Source organism: Ptychodera flava, chromosome 15 (assembly GCF_041260155.1).
Source record: "Ptychodera flava strain L36383 chromosome 15, AS_Pfla_20210202, whole genome shotgun sequence".
Lineage (NCBI taxonomy): Eukaryota > Metazoa > Hemichordata > Enteropneusta > Ptychoderidae > Ptychodera > Ptychodera flava.
Genome location: NC_091942.1, coordinates 25349124 through 25364726, shown reverse-complemented (window position 1 = coordinate 25364726; position 15603 = coordinate 25349124). Strand labels below are relative to the sequence as shown.

The window sequence follows — 15603 nt, the reverse complement described above, 5'->3', positions numbered from 1 at the left end:
ATTTAAAGTTTCCTATTGCAAATGGTACGAAAATATTCCATTGAGTAGAAGTGTACAAATGTCAATTATTGTTGTGTATACTTAGATAATTTTTCAGGCGTGAATTCAAAATGAAATAGCATGTTTAATGTATTTACAATCTCTTCTTGCCATAGCACACAAAAATACAATCAGGTACAAAACTTTGATAATTAAATTTACAAACTAGGGCCAGGCAGTTTAAAAAGTGTTCCTCAACTAGACATTGTGGTTTTATAAATCTTAATGCTTTTGGTGTCACGCAAAGCTTTGGAGGATCACATTTAAATTGCACAAGTTAAGGCTATAAATATAGGAGCACATTTCCTGCACAATCACAATATCTTCAATATTGTACTGTAATTCAACAAAGTTTTCATTGAGCAGTTTTTTTTCTCGCTGTCAGGCATAAGTAGTCTATTTGTGGGCCTGTGGGGAGATTAGTGAACATTGAGTTTTGCACTAATCACAAGTTACCTAGGGAGTCATTTGTTCAGGCCCCAGGGATAGACATCAGAGCTCGACACCATCATTGAAAAATGTCAAAGTTCATATCCAAAGGTGTTATTCAACTAATCCCACATCATGCTCATTTGTGACCAGAGGTCAGTCCGCTGTAGCTTGAAAATACAAACTTACAGAAAGTCTAGGCATTACAATTCTAGTGGAGTGTAACAATTATTTTGTGCTTATTATTATTGTAATTATTGTATATTCGCCCTGACTTAGATGTTCAGAATCCCTTTGTTTAATATGTCAAAGTTTTATTTTGCTTTTAGATGTAGCATTGCTGGTTCAATGGCTGCATAGAAGTGTATTTAGAATCGTGTTTTTGTGGAATATTACACCTATGTATATTTGTTTTTGTTTAGTCCCCACGGACACCGTCCGGGGGACTTATAGGTTTGGTCATGTCCGTGCGTGTGTGCGTGCGTGTGTCCGTGCGTGCGTGCGTGCGTGCGTCTGTGCGTCCGTCCGTCGTCCGTTCACGCAGATATCTCGTGAGATGCCTGGAGCGATTTCATTCAAACTTGATACAAGGATTACTTCATATGTCATACAGATGCACGTCAATTGTTTTGTGATACGATCCAATATGGCCGCCAGGCGGCCATTTTATTACGATTTTTTCATGTACAGAGCCATAACTCAGGCATGTTCCAACCGATTTTATTCAAAGTTGGTACAAGGACATTGACCAATGTCATAGATATGCACGTCAATTTGTTTTGTGATACGATCCAATATGGCTGCCAGGCGGCCATTTTATTACGATTTTTTCACGTACAGAGCCATTACTCAGGCATGTTTCGACCGATTTTATCAGAGTTGGTACAAGGACATTGACCAATGTCATAGATATGCACGTCAATTTGTTTTGTGATACGATCCAAAATGGCTGCCAGGCGGCCATTTTATTACGATTTTTTCATGTACAGAGCCATTACTCAGGCACGTTTCAACCGATTTTATTCAAAGTTGGTACAAGCTTATTGACAAATGTCATAGCTGTGCACGGCAATTTGTTTTGTGATACGATCCAAAATGGCGCGCTGTGCGGCCATTTTATTAGGATTTTTTTCATGTACAGAGCCATTACTCAGGCACGTTTCAACCGATTTTATTCAAAGTTGGTACAAGGACATTGACCTATGTCATACATATGCAAGTCAATCTGTTTTGTGATATGATCCAATATGGCCGCCAGGCGGCCATTTTATTACGATTTTTTCATGTACAGAGCCATTCTCAGGCATATTTGCATGTTTCGACCAATTTTATTCAAGTTGTACAAGGACATCGACCAATGTCATAGCTATGCACATCAATTTGTTTTGTGATGCGATCCTTTATGGCCACTGTGCGACCATTTTGTTACGATTTTTTCATGTCCTGAACCATAACTCAGACATGTATCAAGTGAATTTATTCAAAAGTATTTTTATCACAGACCTAATGAAGAGGACTCTATCCTCTCTGAGGACCTGTAATCAAAATACCCATTAACAAGTGGGGACTGTGTCATCAACGATGACTATTTGTTTTTGTTTTATTTAGGAACAATAAAATGATAAGTTTCAAGATGTAGTTTGCATTTTCTGCTGCACTGCGGTGTACTTGGGTGTGTCTGATATGTGAGAAAGAACCTAAAATGTGTGATTGTGTTAAGATAGTGCTGGCTATGAGCGTGCTGGTTTTGAAAGAGAGATTTACAATTTTGTTCAAAACCATCCTCAAGGAAACTAAGCCATAGGTTGTCTTTCAAAGTTAAAAATCAAAGATCCCATACCTTTTGGTCGTAGAAAAACAAAGTACCTTAATTTTATCCAACATTTGAAATTCAAAATGGCAGGCATACAGGTATTCTGTTAACTCTGTAGGCGGAAATTAAAAAGGTTGGTTAAAAAGGGTTGTGCATATCTAAAATTTTAAAATGGCTGCTGTACTCAAACTTGCGTCCTTGGCCAAAGTCACTTCATATCATTGAAGGGACACAACCAAAGTTTATTTGGCAAAGTCTTGCAGTGATTCGAAAGCTATAAATCTGGTGAAATACGAACTTGCATTAAATGCTGAGTTTGCTTCATATTTGCATGACATTCATCACCAATTTCTGGGAAGAGGCAAAACTGTTATCAAAAAGAAAATGGCACAGCCGCAGATGGGATAAACCCTCCCTTTAAACAAGATAATAAAAGCTTTGAAACTCCGCAGCCAGTAATGTACCCACCAAGTACATGTATTGTACAAATTTCAGTCCCTGGATACCTGTGCCAAAGACTCGTCCTGCTTTGCTTTGGGTCATCAGTTGTGCATGTTGCAAATTTTCTCTTTACATTCAATTATTTTACCCAGAGACCATTGGAAATTTCTACTGCAGAGTCTGTATGGGGGAAAGTGTTGAGCTCAGTGAAATCAGTTTCCCTGTTTACTTTCTTAGGAAGATATTATACTGTCTGGTACTTGCACCTTAAGAGAGTTTTTGTCTGAAAGTAGAGAACAATATGCACGGTTGTGTGTGCGATTCTCTCACTCTGACCAACAGTTTAGCTGATTTTTGTAGGTGGTTGATTCAAAGTGAAAGTGTTAGGAGAAGCATCTTTGGGGACATTTTGACTACCACCAGCATTTATAAAAATGATAGCATGGGACTCCCATCTCATGACCGTGCCCCTTTTTAGATTTTCAAGAAAATGCTGTGAGCAGGCATAAGAGCAGTATATGCAATGAGAACAAAGTCAATTTCTAATAATTTTCAGAAATCAAAAGATCTTCACAGAGTACTTGAACTATTACTAGAGTGACATCATATCTATATTGACATCGATTTCTGCATTCATTTCATCACTGTATTCATCTCTCTCTCTATTCATGTTGATCTATTTGTACTTGTACGCAAAACATACATGTGTCATAGCATGGGTCTGATGCATGGTAAGTAAGACTACAGGGCTACATTTGCCTTCCTCAGTATATGTGACAGCGCAGGAAACTACCTGGAAATTATTGCAGAGATCATACTTCTCTTGTTCATTAATTGCTTTCAGTAGAACACAGGGGTAAACACTCAGATGCACATTTCATGAATACAATTTTGCGCTTTGTTTTATTTGAACTGATTTTCTAATGATATTAAAAATGGTATAAATACAACAGAACAATGAAACATGAGAATGCTGTACATGATATGGTCTAAAATTGTCAATTTCACTTTCACAATGACATATCCGTTATTGTTGAACAATCTACGTCATACTTAAATTGAACATGTATCCAGGAAAGTGACCGGGCAAAAATGCGTGGTAAAAAAGGTATGAGGTCACAGTGTCTTTGATGAGGTCAAGGTCATCAACTTCAACTGTGAAGAGTACATAGTCTTCTGTCTATGCTCCAACACATTGTGAAAATTCACTGTGTATTGTGTGTATGCCTTTTTGAACATTACAGTTCCTATCATAAGACGTAGAAAGACAGGTACGTATCTGATCAAGCTGTTCAAAAATTGCAAATCATAAATGTTGTGACAAGAATTAATTACAACCAAATAGTCTCTATAGTTCTTGATAAATATTTTCATCATCAAAATTAAAATTATTTGTATGGGATTAAAATATTACTATGTAACAGCTTGAACATCAAACTTTGGTATGAAGTTTATACAGTTTTTTCTTCATCAGTGTCTTTGGTTCAACAAGATCTTGCATACAATGTAGCACTACTTGCTTGCTGAAAATGTTTGACTAATAAACTCTAGAGGGCTCTTTTAGCATACAGTGGTCATTTAATTTTTACCAAACTGTGAAAGTACTCTTTATGGGGATATGATAAAACATATATATATGAAGCAAAATAACACAATACTGTTACAGTATAAAATATCTAGTGGACATTATTGTACATATGGCAGGTTGAAGGTATTCGCACTAGTTTAGTCTGCTTGGCATTACGCTGGAACACTTTCTAGTTTAGACGGGTGCTACTGACTCTGTTAATAACCCAAAGTAATCAACTTATCATTTTGTTTGTTGTTTTTATTAATAACGGTGATGCGGAACATGCATTTGAATAGAGTTCCATAGTTTTGGACAGCAAAAGACACCACTTATACTATAGCCAAACATAGAGAAAGTTATGCAGTAAATCTTCACAGTAACTGCTGCTATCACACCAAACTTCTTCACTTCCTATGCATTTATGACTATATTGTACACCATGTGGGGGCTTTTTCTCCATATTTTGCTTCTGAATATGGAACAACTTAGCCATCTGTAATGATGCACAGTACAACACAATAGGTCCAAGTTTGCAGACACAACTTTCCTGATTTCCTATCTGTCACTATGTTTGCTCGATAATTCACTTTTTTCTTGTTCCATTTTCTGCACATCCGGTTTGGGTATGTTGGTGCTCTTCTGTGCTGCCGCTGCCTTCCGCCTCTCGTCCGCTTCAATTGCCCTCTGTAACACTGCTGTCCTCTTTCTGTCTATAACTTCCATTTCTCTAATAAGCTGTTTGCATTTGAGGAAAAAGAAATTCTTGTGAAAAATGATGCCTCTGATTATCAGTATGTCCAAAATATTCAAAATATGATTTATGAATATCAAAACGAGCACATAATCCCTGTCAGAGAGAGACAGTATGGATTATTAGAGAGATGGTTCTCACTGTGCAGTAGAATATGGCAATACATGTACATACTAGCATATTTTAAGGTACAATGCACAGCGGGAAAAGATTTTTGGACTCAAATTATTACAATTCTTTCCTGATCTACCACTTGTGGGGGTTCATTTTAAAGCTCTTGGAGGAAGAAAAATTTTCACAATCTTAGTTTTTCTGAAATTGAAAATTTTATTTTTCCATATAGAGTTAACATGGGGATGGTGGCCACTTTGAATTTTCAAATATTGGTTAGTGTTTAATAGGTACTTTGTTTCTCTAGTACCAAACTTTGCAGTGTGACCCCAGGTTTGTAATTCTTGGTTTCGTAAGAGCATGATTGAAGGTTTCACTGAGGAAGTTTGAGTGAAAGTTTTCGTCTTTCACTTTTGAGATGCACATACCTGCATACATGCATGCAATGTTAAAGTTGTAGTTGTTTTCGTCTTACCTGTGATATTTCTGTAGCAATGATTGTTCGAAATTCCTTGCCCCTACCCAGTGCCTCCATGTCTGCTAAAAATTCTTGCCTCTCCGCTATTTCCTTTTGCACTGAAATGAAATGAGAAAACAATCCTTATCATTCCCACTATTTCCAAAACAGTAACATTTGTATATGGAGTTTAAGTTACAAAGTATATTTTATTTCTATAATTCAATATGATTTGTGCACGTGTTTCTTTCTTCTCTGTGTGAAGACATTCACAGAGGAGTATCATTAATTTTGAGAAAGTAACTTTCAAGCTCCTGTTTTAATACTCTCATTGCGTAGACTGAATGCAAAATTGAAATTATTTGGTAGACAGCCATACAGACTAATCTGAATGGAAATAGACTAGTGAAACCAGTTGCACCTGTTATGTCAAGACGAGGGCAGAAGCTCTTTACAATGGATGATGTAACACAGGTAATTTACCAGTGTAGGCTCACCACAAAGATAGACCACCTACATGTAATGATACATACTAATAAGTATACACCCTGAATTCAATGAACATTGTACTGAATTTTCAGTATTATCTGGTTTTGAGATACTGCTTTTATTCACTATAGTTATTTTATTATAATATTTGTGTGCTAAAATGTGAGTTAGTTCTGTAGGGTAAAAGTTACCAGTATTCAAATAACCATACATACACATCAAGAAGAAGTATGGGCAACTTATGTTGCTGAATGTTTGGAGAGGTAAATAAATACATATTTTTAATAGTCCTCAGGACTAGCATCAAGATCAATCTGGTAGCCTTGCAAGTAGTAGGATTTTGATTTGTAAATATTCCCTGGTGCTTTATGTTTCAAAATTAGCTAAAACTTTAACACTGATTTTCAAAGAAGCAAAAAATCAAAACATTCAAATTTGTACATTGTACTTACATTCATCAAATCTATCTATTTCTGGAGGTGGTTCTTTCGGCGCCATCAGTTCATTGTACCTCTTCTGTGTAAGTTTTGGTAAATCTTCACCATATGCCATGAAGTGGGCGAGTCTGTCCTTTTCACGCTCACCTAGAGGCTCTGTTAGAAAGAGTAGAATTCAGCGTTATACATGTACATAGTCACCTGGCTGCAACCATGCAACAGATATGCTGACCGGTTTCACAGCAACCAATGCACTTTGTAGTACCGAGTCCCTCTTTAAGTGTGATCTACTGATAACAGTATTATAATCACTCTTTTTTGTGTATTTTCTTTAATACAATGTATGAGAAGCAAGGTTTCAAGTGAGCAACTGACAGAAACTTAGGGTCAATTGTGGTGCTGGCCCAAAAAAACACCACAGGAATTTCACATCATACTTCCTTGTTGAACAAGCAGTGCAAAATCACAAAATTATGAGGCCACTGTCTCTAGCATATTATTAGTCCAGTATCTGTCCATCATTTTGAACAAAAAACAGATGGATAAATACTAGGCTATGGGCAACCTTTTGGTAAAATCACATATTTAAATCAAGAGAATCATTGTAGAGTGCGCATGCAATTTGACTGTATTGGTTTTCTGGTTCCATCTCTTTTATTGAAAGGATTTCCGAATGAATGGTTTTTAAGTTTGCTGTCTTCGCTCAATATAACAACTTGGGAGACGATGTGACTTTAATTACACTGAGCTCACAGTGAACCTGCGAAGGCTGCTAGAAAACATTGAAGTACATTGTAGTATAACTTTAGTATGATATCCCTGCTGTTCGTGGCCAGATGTGACAATTCATAGCTCCCTTTCAAAAATATCCAACAAGATTCATGTGGGATGACTGGCCATAGGATTGAAAGAGAGTACTATAGGATAACCATGGGATTTCTACAGCACAGTCGAATGAGACACTTTCAAAATTAATACTAAAACATTCCAAAAACATGTAAGAAAAGTCCTCTGTGATTATGACTGAGTGGTTTTATCAGGTACGATTCCTACCGGTATAGGATATTTTTTAAAGGGGAGAGAAATATCATGATAAAGAGTCAACTTTATATCCTTACTTTTTGGTAAAGGTCTGTAGTCTGGCTTGTAATCGTCCATGTGTTTTTCAATGTTTTCTCTTGATCTGATGCCGCCACTGTAACCCCTGACACTGACTCTTGCACTCTGTGGTTTGGACGGCGGTGGTGGTGCTGGTTGCTCACTGCTCGTAGGGTGAACTTTCAAAGGTAGTGTTTTCCCATCTTTTATACCAATAAAGAAAAAAATTGAGCATAAGATGGCACACCAGAGTACTACTACGATTGTTGGCAACCTTTGTCTTTGGATCTGGTCATGTTGTGCCATGGAGCTTATCTCCAGGACTTTATATTATTTTGTGTGGGGAGAGCTGAGGCGCGTGAGGGACAAAGGATGGGTAGTTTTCGATACCAATTCACAGGTGAATAAAGAGAACATCATATCACTTTTTCCAAGCCTAACCCTCATCCACACAACGCAAACACACCAACACACTGCTATTCAAATATTTTCATTCCTTTTTGCAGTCTTTGACACCCCTAAGCCCTCCCTACAAAATAATGGTACAGTCCTGGGAAGGGCAGCTCCATGGTACAACACTTGACCAGGTCCTTGTCTTTTTGATTGTGCATTTCATTGTAGACCTTTTTTCTTTCATTTTGTAAGGAAATGAGTAATACATGTACAGTGACAATGACTTCAAATTTCAATCTCTTCCTATTTATAATTGTCTGGAGGGAACGAGAATACACATGAATATGAAGTCACCAAAGTAGTTTTGTGTTAAATAAAAATCATTCACACAAAGTGTACAAATGGGACATGCTTCTTTACAGTAGTTGGAAAATATTTCGTTTTCATGTTGTACTGATTTGTTCAAAGTTTCTTGAACTCTTCAGTGTGTTCCCGTAACATTATAGACACAGAGATAACTTATCAAGCCATAATAGAGCAATTGTGAATGAAACATAGTACAAGTGTGGACTGGAAATGAATCCCTTGTGTCTGTATCATTGGATGACATCCATGCTGTATCATTGCTCTGGAGGTCATAAATACACAATGACAGATGCCTTACCTTTGAGCTGACTGTTAATCTGCCTCTGTTGAAAATTTGTGAGTTTTGATTCAGCCATCATCACTGGTAAATAAAAATACAAGAGAAAAAATATTGCACTGTGAAGTTTGGTGACCCTGATCTTCCTCACAGTTGACATTTGGTGTTACTACAATTTGTTCTTAGTAATTTGTTTGGTTGGGGTTGTATCAACTACTGGTCTTTTTTAAGGCGATACCGAAGGATTCAAATCGCTAAGCAACGGTTGCTAAGGGTAATTTCCAAAATCAATCAAAATGCAAAGTTTTCATGGTTTTCTTTGCATAATAAAGATTTACAGAACCATACTATTCCAAAATACGCAGGTTGTCGCGCGATTGGTCAGTGACGTCACACATATACAAATTTTCACAGCTCTATTTTAAAACGTTTCAGCTCCCTCAAATCTGCACCAAATTTTCCAAAATTTCAGAATGTAACACATGAGATACCTGTTTAGAGCCCCTAGCATGGATTAGATTATCTGTTCAAGTACAAACGATTTTTGAACAGGAAAATATCTACTGTGTCATTTTGTGAAATTTTGAAGGGTTTTACGGCGATATCTCATAAACGGCCCAGAATTTTTAGAAACGCATGCTTATCTATATTCCCATCTATGACTTCAATAATCCTACCAAAAGTCAGCTAAATTGGTTTACAATTGAGAGAGTTGAAAGATTTTGAGCATTTTCAAAATACCAGGAGTCGAAAATCCACAGAAAACAACGGAACGGTAAGATTTTGCACGTGCAAAAGTGCGCGTTTGGAATGTTGCCAGCGATAGCAACACGCGCGCTTTGAATCCTTCGGTATCGCCTTAAGCATGCTGAAGTGCATACATGCGGTATTTAGCTCATTATCACAGTTATTAAATTACTGTCTCATGTTTGTATTGACAAATGCTGTAGTGTCTTGATCAGATTCATCTCTGAACAATAACAATGTCAGCAATTCATGTACAGGTTTTGTCGACACACACAGATCTGAACACTCGGTATTCTAAAAGATTCACAGCGTTGGACCACGAAATTGTGGTTGAAATGCATTATTCATGTAACTGGATGGAATTCGGAAGTTTCAGTTACTGGAGCTGTACATGAGGAGAAAAATAATTATTGGACAAAAATAGCAAGTGCTACGGATAATGTAACCCTGAGGTGGGGATGGTGTTGACCTTGTTGTTGCTGCATATGGCAGGGCCATGACGCACATACCGAAATCCTTTCAGTCCTTTGCATATCTTGAGTCTCGAAATGTAAATACCACAACACACATTGTCTAATCCAGAGGTAAGCAAACAATAACATCCCTCCTGTCCCTTTACTGCGGATGGCACAATGACCATTTGGACAAACAAACAGTTTGGCATTGGAACATATATGTAAGTCACCCACAGCAATGACATTGAGCCAACAACAAATAGTGCAATCAGGGGGGTAGCTTTCATAGTAACGGGATAGGCATTTGCAGCGTCAATGAGAAAAAATACAACTGATCATTTCTGACATCCGCCATAATCGTGAGGACCACTGGCCGGTCTCTGAATATTATTGTAAACAGAGAAGAAACAAATTGCTCTTGTTGAGTCGCTCGGTGTCTTATGTCGTATGGTCGATAATGAAGGCATTTTCCTGTTACTAAAAGTTAAAAAAAATGTCAAAGTTTCTGAAATACCCCATAGAAAAGCCGCTGCGACTGACATTCTTCTCGGAAGCGTCATGTGTTGCCTTGGTGTCGAGTCGCCACCGTGCCAGCTGATGTCTCAGGCCGACCGCCTCCCTTCACACTAGAAGTACAATTTCAGTTCATTAATAGAGATCAGAACGAAAGATAGGCCAACTGTGCGAACTCTTAATCTCACCTTTCAGTAGGTCTTGGGTTTCTTTACTGTACGATGCAGTGTGGCCTTGCCACATTCCGCCTTTCTGGACGGTACCTTTCCCTCGGTTAGCCATTTTTGCTAAATTTCTGAGTTTGTTATGACAACTGCGCACTATCAACCGCGCACAACTTTGGTGGCGCTGTGTTGGGTCAAAGGTAAATGTACAAAACAGCTGACTAGCGTGAACAACATGTAAGGAACTAAACAAAAATTATACGAGGGGGGTCGGTTATGAATTATCAAACATCTGTAAATGTACAGATATCGCTATTTTTGTTTCGGAAAAAAAGAATTTCACAGTTTCCGCATAGACTTCCGTTTACCATTAATCAACATGTTTGATGACATCCCAAATCAAATTTCTTGTACACACATATGCACTGCTTACCTCTCACTGCCAGTAAATTGCATTTTTATACCAATTATCATAAATAAATGTACAGATAGATCTTGTTTAGAAGGGGGAAATTGTTAATAGTTTGCCCCATAGACTCCTATGTACCATGATAGTTTTTGATAAGACTCCAAAATCAAAGTTCCCCTAAATAAAGGCACTTTCAATCATCATACTGTAGTCTTAAATTTTCGACTTCTAAGCCATCCCTTGAATCATATTAGCCTCACCTTGCCAAATCCAACTTAAAGTTGCCCAAAAATGGTGATCCCCCCCAAAAGGCCCGCCAAAAGGGCCGCGTGAAATTTCACGACCCATAAAAAATGCTTGCGCGGAAAATGGCATCCAGGACCCCCCCCCCCCCCGACCCCCAACACAGACCCTCTCCCCAGTAATTTCTGTCCAGTCCCTAAATGAGCATCCATGGTAATGTTATAAGCGTCTGTGCGCCAGGCCACAGTTCAATCCACCATCGAGGGAACAGTTCTACACCATAGTCTCCAGGCCACGTTCAGGTAAAATTTACGTGTCATTTACTACATCAAATACAAACAGTGTGTTAAACTTTAAAGAATGATTGAGTCTTGCAAGGCGCCCAGAACATTTCGCCACTCAACATTCCGAGCATCTTCAAACATGTGCAGGAGTACATGCCACATTTCAAATAATTCGGCTAGCACCCAGTAACAGCCGAACAGCTGACCGACCGTACACCTAAAAGCAAACCGACCGCGACCTTCTCATGCTCAAAATGCCTATCGCCCAGAAAGCCAGTACGACTTCGACCTGGTGTGTGTGTTGCTGCGACTCGTAGTCCTGCAACTTTTATGATCTTATTCTTTCGGGGGGGGGGGGGGGGGGAGAGGGGTAGTGGGCCTACCTATAAAGGCTAAGATAAGCAAGGGAGTAGCCCAGCGTAATGATACTGTGTGTTCCACCAGAGAGTCTATGGTTCCACAACTTTGTACGCAAGGCTAGCAAGGGAGCAGATATGATCTGATTACTTTGCAGTCTAACGTTATTATAACCTCTGACCAATCGTAGTTTACACCTGAGAGAGAGAGAGAGAGAGGAGAGAGAGAGAGAGAGAGAGAGAGAGTGTGTTGTAGAGGTGTGTGTGTGTGTGTTATGTCAATGTTCAATATAGCTGTGATATCACAGCAGTGCTGGTGGTGGCTATCGAATGCGCTCAGCCCAGGTCAAGGGTCACCGCCAAGTTCCCCCCTTGACCCGAGCGAGTTCCATGGCTGCCACTAATACTGCTGCAATAGTGAATTTATCACTCATGTATACATTGCAGTTGCTTTTAAATTATTTGCAGAGAAAGGAATTTGCATCCATGGTCCAGACCGCGTGGTGCGTGATAACTTCGAAAAGCGTTATATTGTCATTTCCAGGTCAACCCTACCAGTTTCCCCACGCTGTCATCACAGAGAACAACCACCCAGAAGCTGCTTTAGCCAACAAAAATGGCGACAGAGAAAGCAGATCCACAAGAGGAGGTGATAAATGATGTAGAATCCATGGCCGAAGAGGGCTGTCAAGACTCCACCATATGCAGCAGCATGTCAAAGAAAGCACTGAAGCGACAGATGAAATATCAAGCCATAGTGATGGAAAAGAAAGCCAAGAGGAAAGAAGAGAAGGAACGAAAGAAAGCCAGAAAGAGAGAGGCAAGTGAAAGACAGACTGCCATAGAGGGCGATCTTGGGAACAGTGACACAGCCCACGAAGTTGATGATGATAACCGGAAACACAGCAAGAAGTACTCAAACAAGGCCATACGAGAGAGGCTTGAAGATGCTATGAAGAGTGGACAGAGAATATGTGTTGACTGCGGATTTGAAAGTAACATGGACAAAAAAGAAGTCTGTAAACTTGCTCAACAGCTTGGAAGATTGTACGGTGCAAACAGACACGCCGAAAAACCGTTTCATATCTATTTCACAAATTTGCACAAGGATGAAGCAATCTACAAGGAGTGTGTGAGAGTGAACTGCGGATTTGAAAACTATCTCATCGAAATGACTGATAAAAGTCACCTCGAAAGTTTTGATAGAAGTGAGATAGTTTACCTCACACCGGACTCTGCAAACGTTTTGGAGTTCCTTGAACCAGACAAAGTCTACATCATCGGTGGACTTGTAGATGAATCCCCTCAGAAGAACGTGACTCTCAAAAATGCCGAGAAATTCGATGTCAAGACGGCACAACTGCCCATTGATAAATACATGGAAAAAGTGGAAGGAAAGTTTAACTACTCCAAAATTCTGACGATAAATCAAGTGTTTGATATTCTGTTGACTTTCTACAACACCGGGGACTGGAAGAAAGCTCTGGTAGCTGGAGTTCCACGGAGGAAAGGATACAAATTAATGGAGGCTGATAAAAAACTGTGATGGAATCAAAGAGGACAGCTCACTGACGTTCCATTAATCTGTCTCTTACGTGCTAACAAATTCATCATAACTATCGCTGAATATTCAGCATGTTCCACATATTAGCTCTAACACCAAACACTTTTAGAAGACAGTACTTTAAATTTCTTGTAATCATCTTGTTTCAGTTTGTCTAATAAAAAAGCAATTGAGTAATGAAAAGTTTGATCATTTTCATATTTCAAAGGAGTGGGCTTCTGGCATGAAATAAGGGTTCTCTTGTTAACCCTGGACACCCCTCCATCTTTGAAAGTCATTTCATGTTTTCAGAAATCTTGATATTACAGATGTCGTGAACCCTAATACAAAGAGGGCCTGCAGTTTTTTAAAATTTTATTTATTTTATTTCCGCTCAGTATTATACATAAAGGGTTCATGTGACCAAAAGTTCAACAAGAATGTTAATTTGGCCTTTTGATGGAGTTTAGACTGATTTGTTCCTGTGCGCCCATAGAAAAGCAACACGAGCGTAGATCTTTAAGTTTTAGCGTCTTCCGGTTCGTTACTTTGCCTTTCATTGAATCAAACCTGTCACATTGAGAAAGCTCAGCAGTGGATTTAGGGATCTTTTTGATCCAGGTATCGACAAATGTAAGGCGAAGAAAAATAAAAAATGATACGGTGACGCTTTTTTTTCTTTCAATTTTTTTATTCTTCAATCAACAAGAACGCGCAAAAACATGCAAACAACATAGGAATGCACGCAGAGACAAATGCACAGCTGTGTTGCTTTAGTATTTTTGTATAGCAACAGTTCTGCCATTTGTAGTGCAGCAATGCAGTTTTGACTGTGTAATATAACAGTGACATGTGTGCACAGTTCTGGAATGTTAGTGTCAATTATTTTGTTTACAGTTCTTTTTTATACAGCACTGTGTTATGCACTATCGTTGCATATTTTTGCGTTTATTTTTTTTTTCCATTTTATCCTCATCATGAGCAGAAAAAAAGGCTGACGCAGCGGGTCTGAATTGACACGCCTGAGGATGAGAAACATTTTTCTTGGCATTAGATAGGGAGAGCACAGAGGGACTGTGGGGAGAGCAAGTTTCTCGGCGCATATTAAACTGAAGGTTCTGCAAACGCTATTTTGCAGCCATTCTCGCGAGCCAGAGCAATAATTTTCGCTCCGCTGACCTACGCCTTTTCGGCGTTGGGTGATAAGACTCGCCGAAGAGGGGTGGTGTACGACGCTATTTTGCAGCACAATCTGAATTCAGCAAAGTAGTTTACCAGAAGTTACCTCTACTTTGATTGTTTAACGTTGATTGCAAAGACTACACTTGGATATTGGAGATACTCAAGTAAAATAGCGATTTTGCTTCGAAATGTTCGTTGTTCAAATAATTTATCTGTCAGCGGTTTCAAACTCCGAAGGATCTACGGCCTCCCACGTCAGACCGTACAGCGCCGGGAACGCACAGCATCGTACGCATGGCTTGGTCTGTGCGTACTTTCTGTGTGTATGAAATTACGACTACCTATGTTTTCCGATTTGCAGTTCCGTCAATTTGCAGAAACAGAATTATTCAAATCGTGAAAAACACATAGAACGGTACAAAGAGACGATCACAAATCAAAGGAAGTCTTCAGAAGAACTATGTACCCCGGGTTGTAAAATTGAATTCAGAACAGTAAAATAGAAAGTAGTAATTTTGCCATGGATTGGACACCATCATAGACTCACACACCGATCGGCAAGTTAGCGCCTTTCTTTACTAGAGGCTAGGCGGTCTCTCCATAGTAATGTTGATGAACAGAAAGTTCAGTCTTTATCGGAAAGAACAGCCGGAAAAATGACAAGTGCTGGATATTTGTCATGTCACGTGCACATCTTGAAGAAAATAGTGCTTAAAAAACTTAAAGCTTATAACATAGACATCAAGTCGCGTTGTTTGTTCGTTCCGTTATAAAGTTGTCTAAATTGACAGGTCAAACATATCGCCTTATTTTTGGTGAGAAATTTAAACGCAGTTACCAACACCATCATGGTACGAAAGGGAATCTTGTTTGTACAGTTCTTTGAGTCAACAGACACTTGTATCAACCAGGGGATGTAATTTTGCCTATGACATTACACGCGTGACTCATTATGTGAACCCTAATTCGCCACTTTAGTTCAACCTCATCCTACGGATTTCCACAACAAAGTTGGATATCTGTAGAGGAAAACAGG

At 38.9% G+C, this 15603-nt stretch overlaps 2 protein-coding genes across 3 annotated transcripts; one reads left to right on the top strand and one right to left on the bottom strand.

The window, feature by feature from the left end:
* Positions 1-3606: 3606 nt before the first annotated feature.
* Positions 3607-10725, bottom strand: LOC139151681 (UPF0193 protein EVG1 homolog). The gene is made up of 6 exons (XM_070724628.1): positions 10575-10725; positions 8693-8755; positions 7656-7838; positions 6553-6693; positions 5630-5730; positions 3607-5027 (listed from the first exon to the last, which is right to left on the bottom strand). The coding sequence occupies exons 1-6, from the start codon at positions 10666-10668 to the stop codon at positions 4848-4850; spliced, it is 762 nt and encodes a 253-aa protein (XP_070580729.1). The 5' UTR covers positions 10669-10725; the 3' UTR covers positions 3607-4847.
* A 665-nt stretch (positions 10726-11390) lies between these two features.
* LOC139151660 (tRNA methyltransferase 10 homolog B-like) lies at positions 11391-13589 on the top strand. Of its 2 annotated transcripts, none has more exons than XM_070724595.1 (2): positions 11391-11504; positions 12311-13589. In XM_070724595.1, the coding sequence occupies exon 2, from the start codon at positions 12459-12461 to the stop codon at positions 13386-13388; it is 930 nt and encodes a 309-aa protein (XP_070580696.1). In that variant the 5' UTR covers positions 11391-11504; positions 12311-12458; the 3' UTR covers positions 13389-13589. The 2 variants fall into 2 exon arrangements, with proteins under 2 accessions (XP_070580696.1, XP_070580697.1); XM_070724596.1 differs by having other exon boundaries at positions 11403-11504; positions 12387-13589.
* Positions 13590-15603: the final 2014 nt, after the last annotated feature.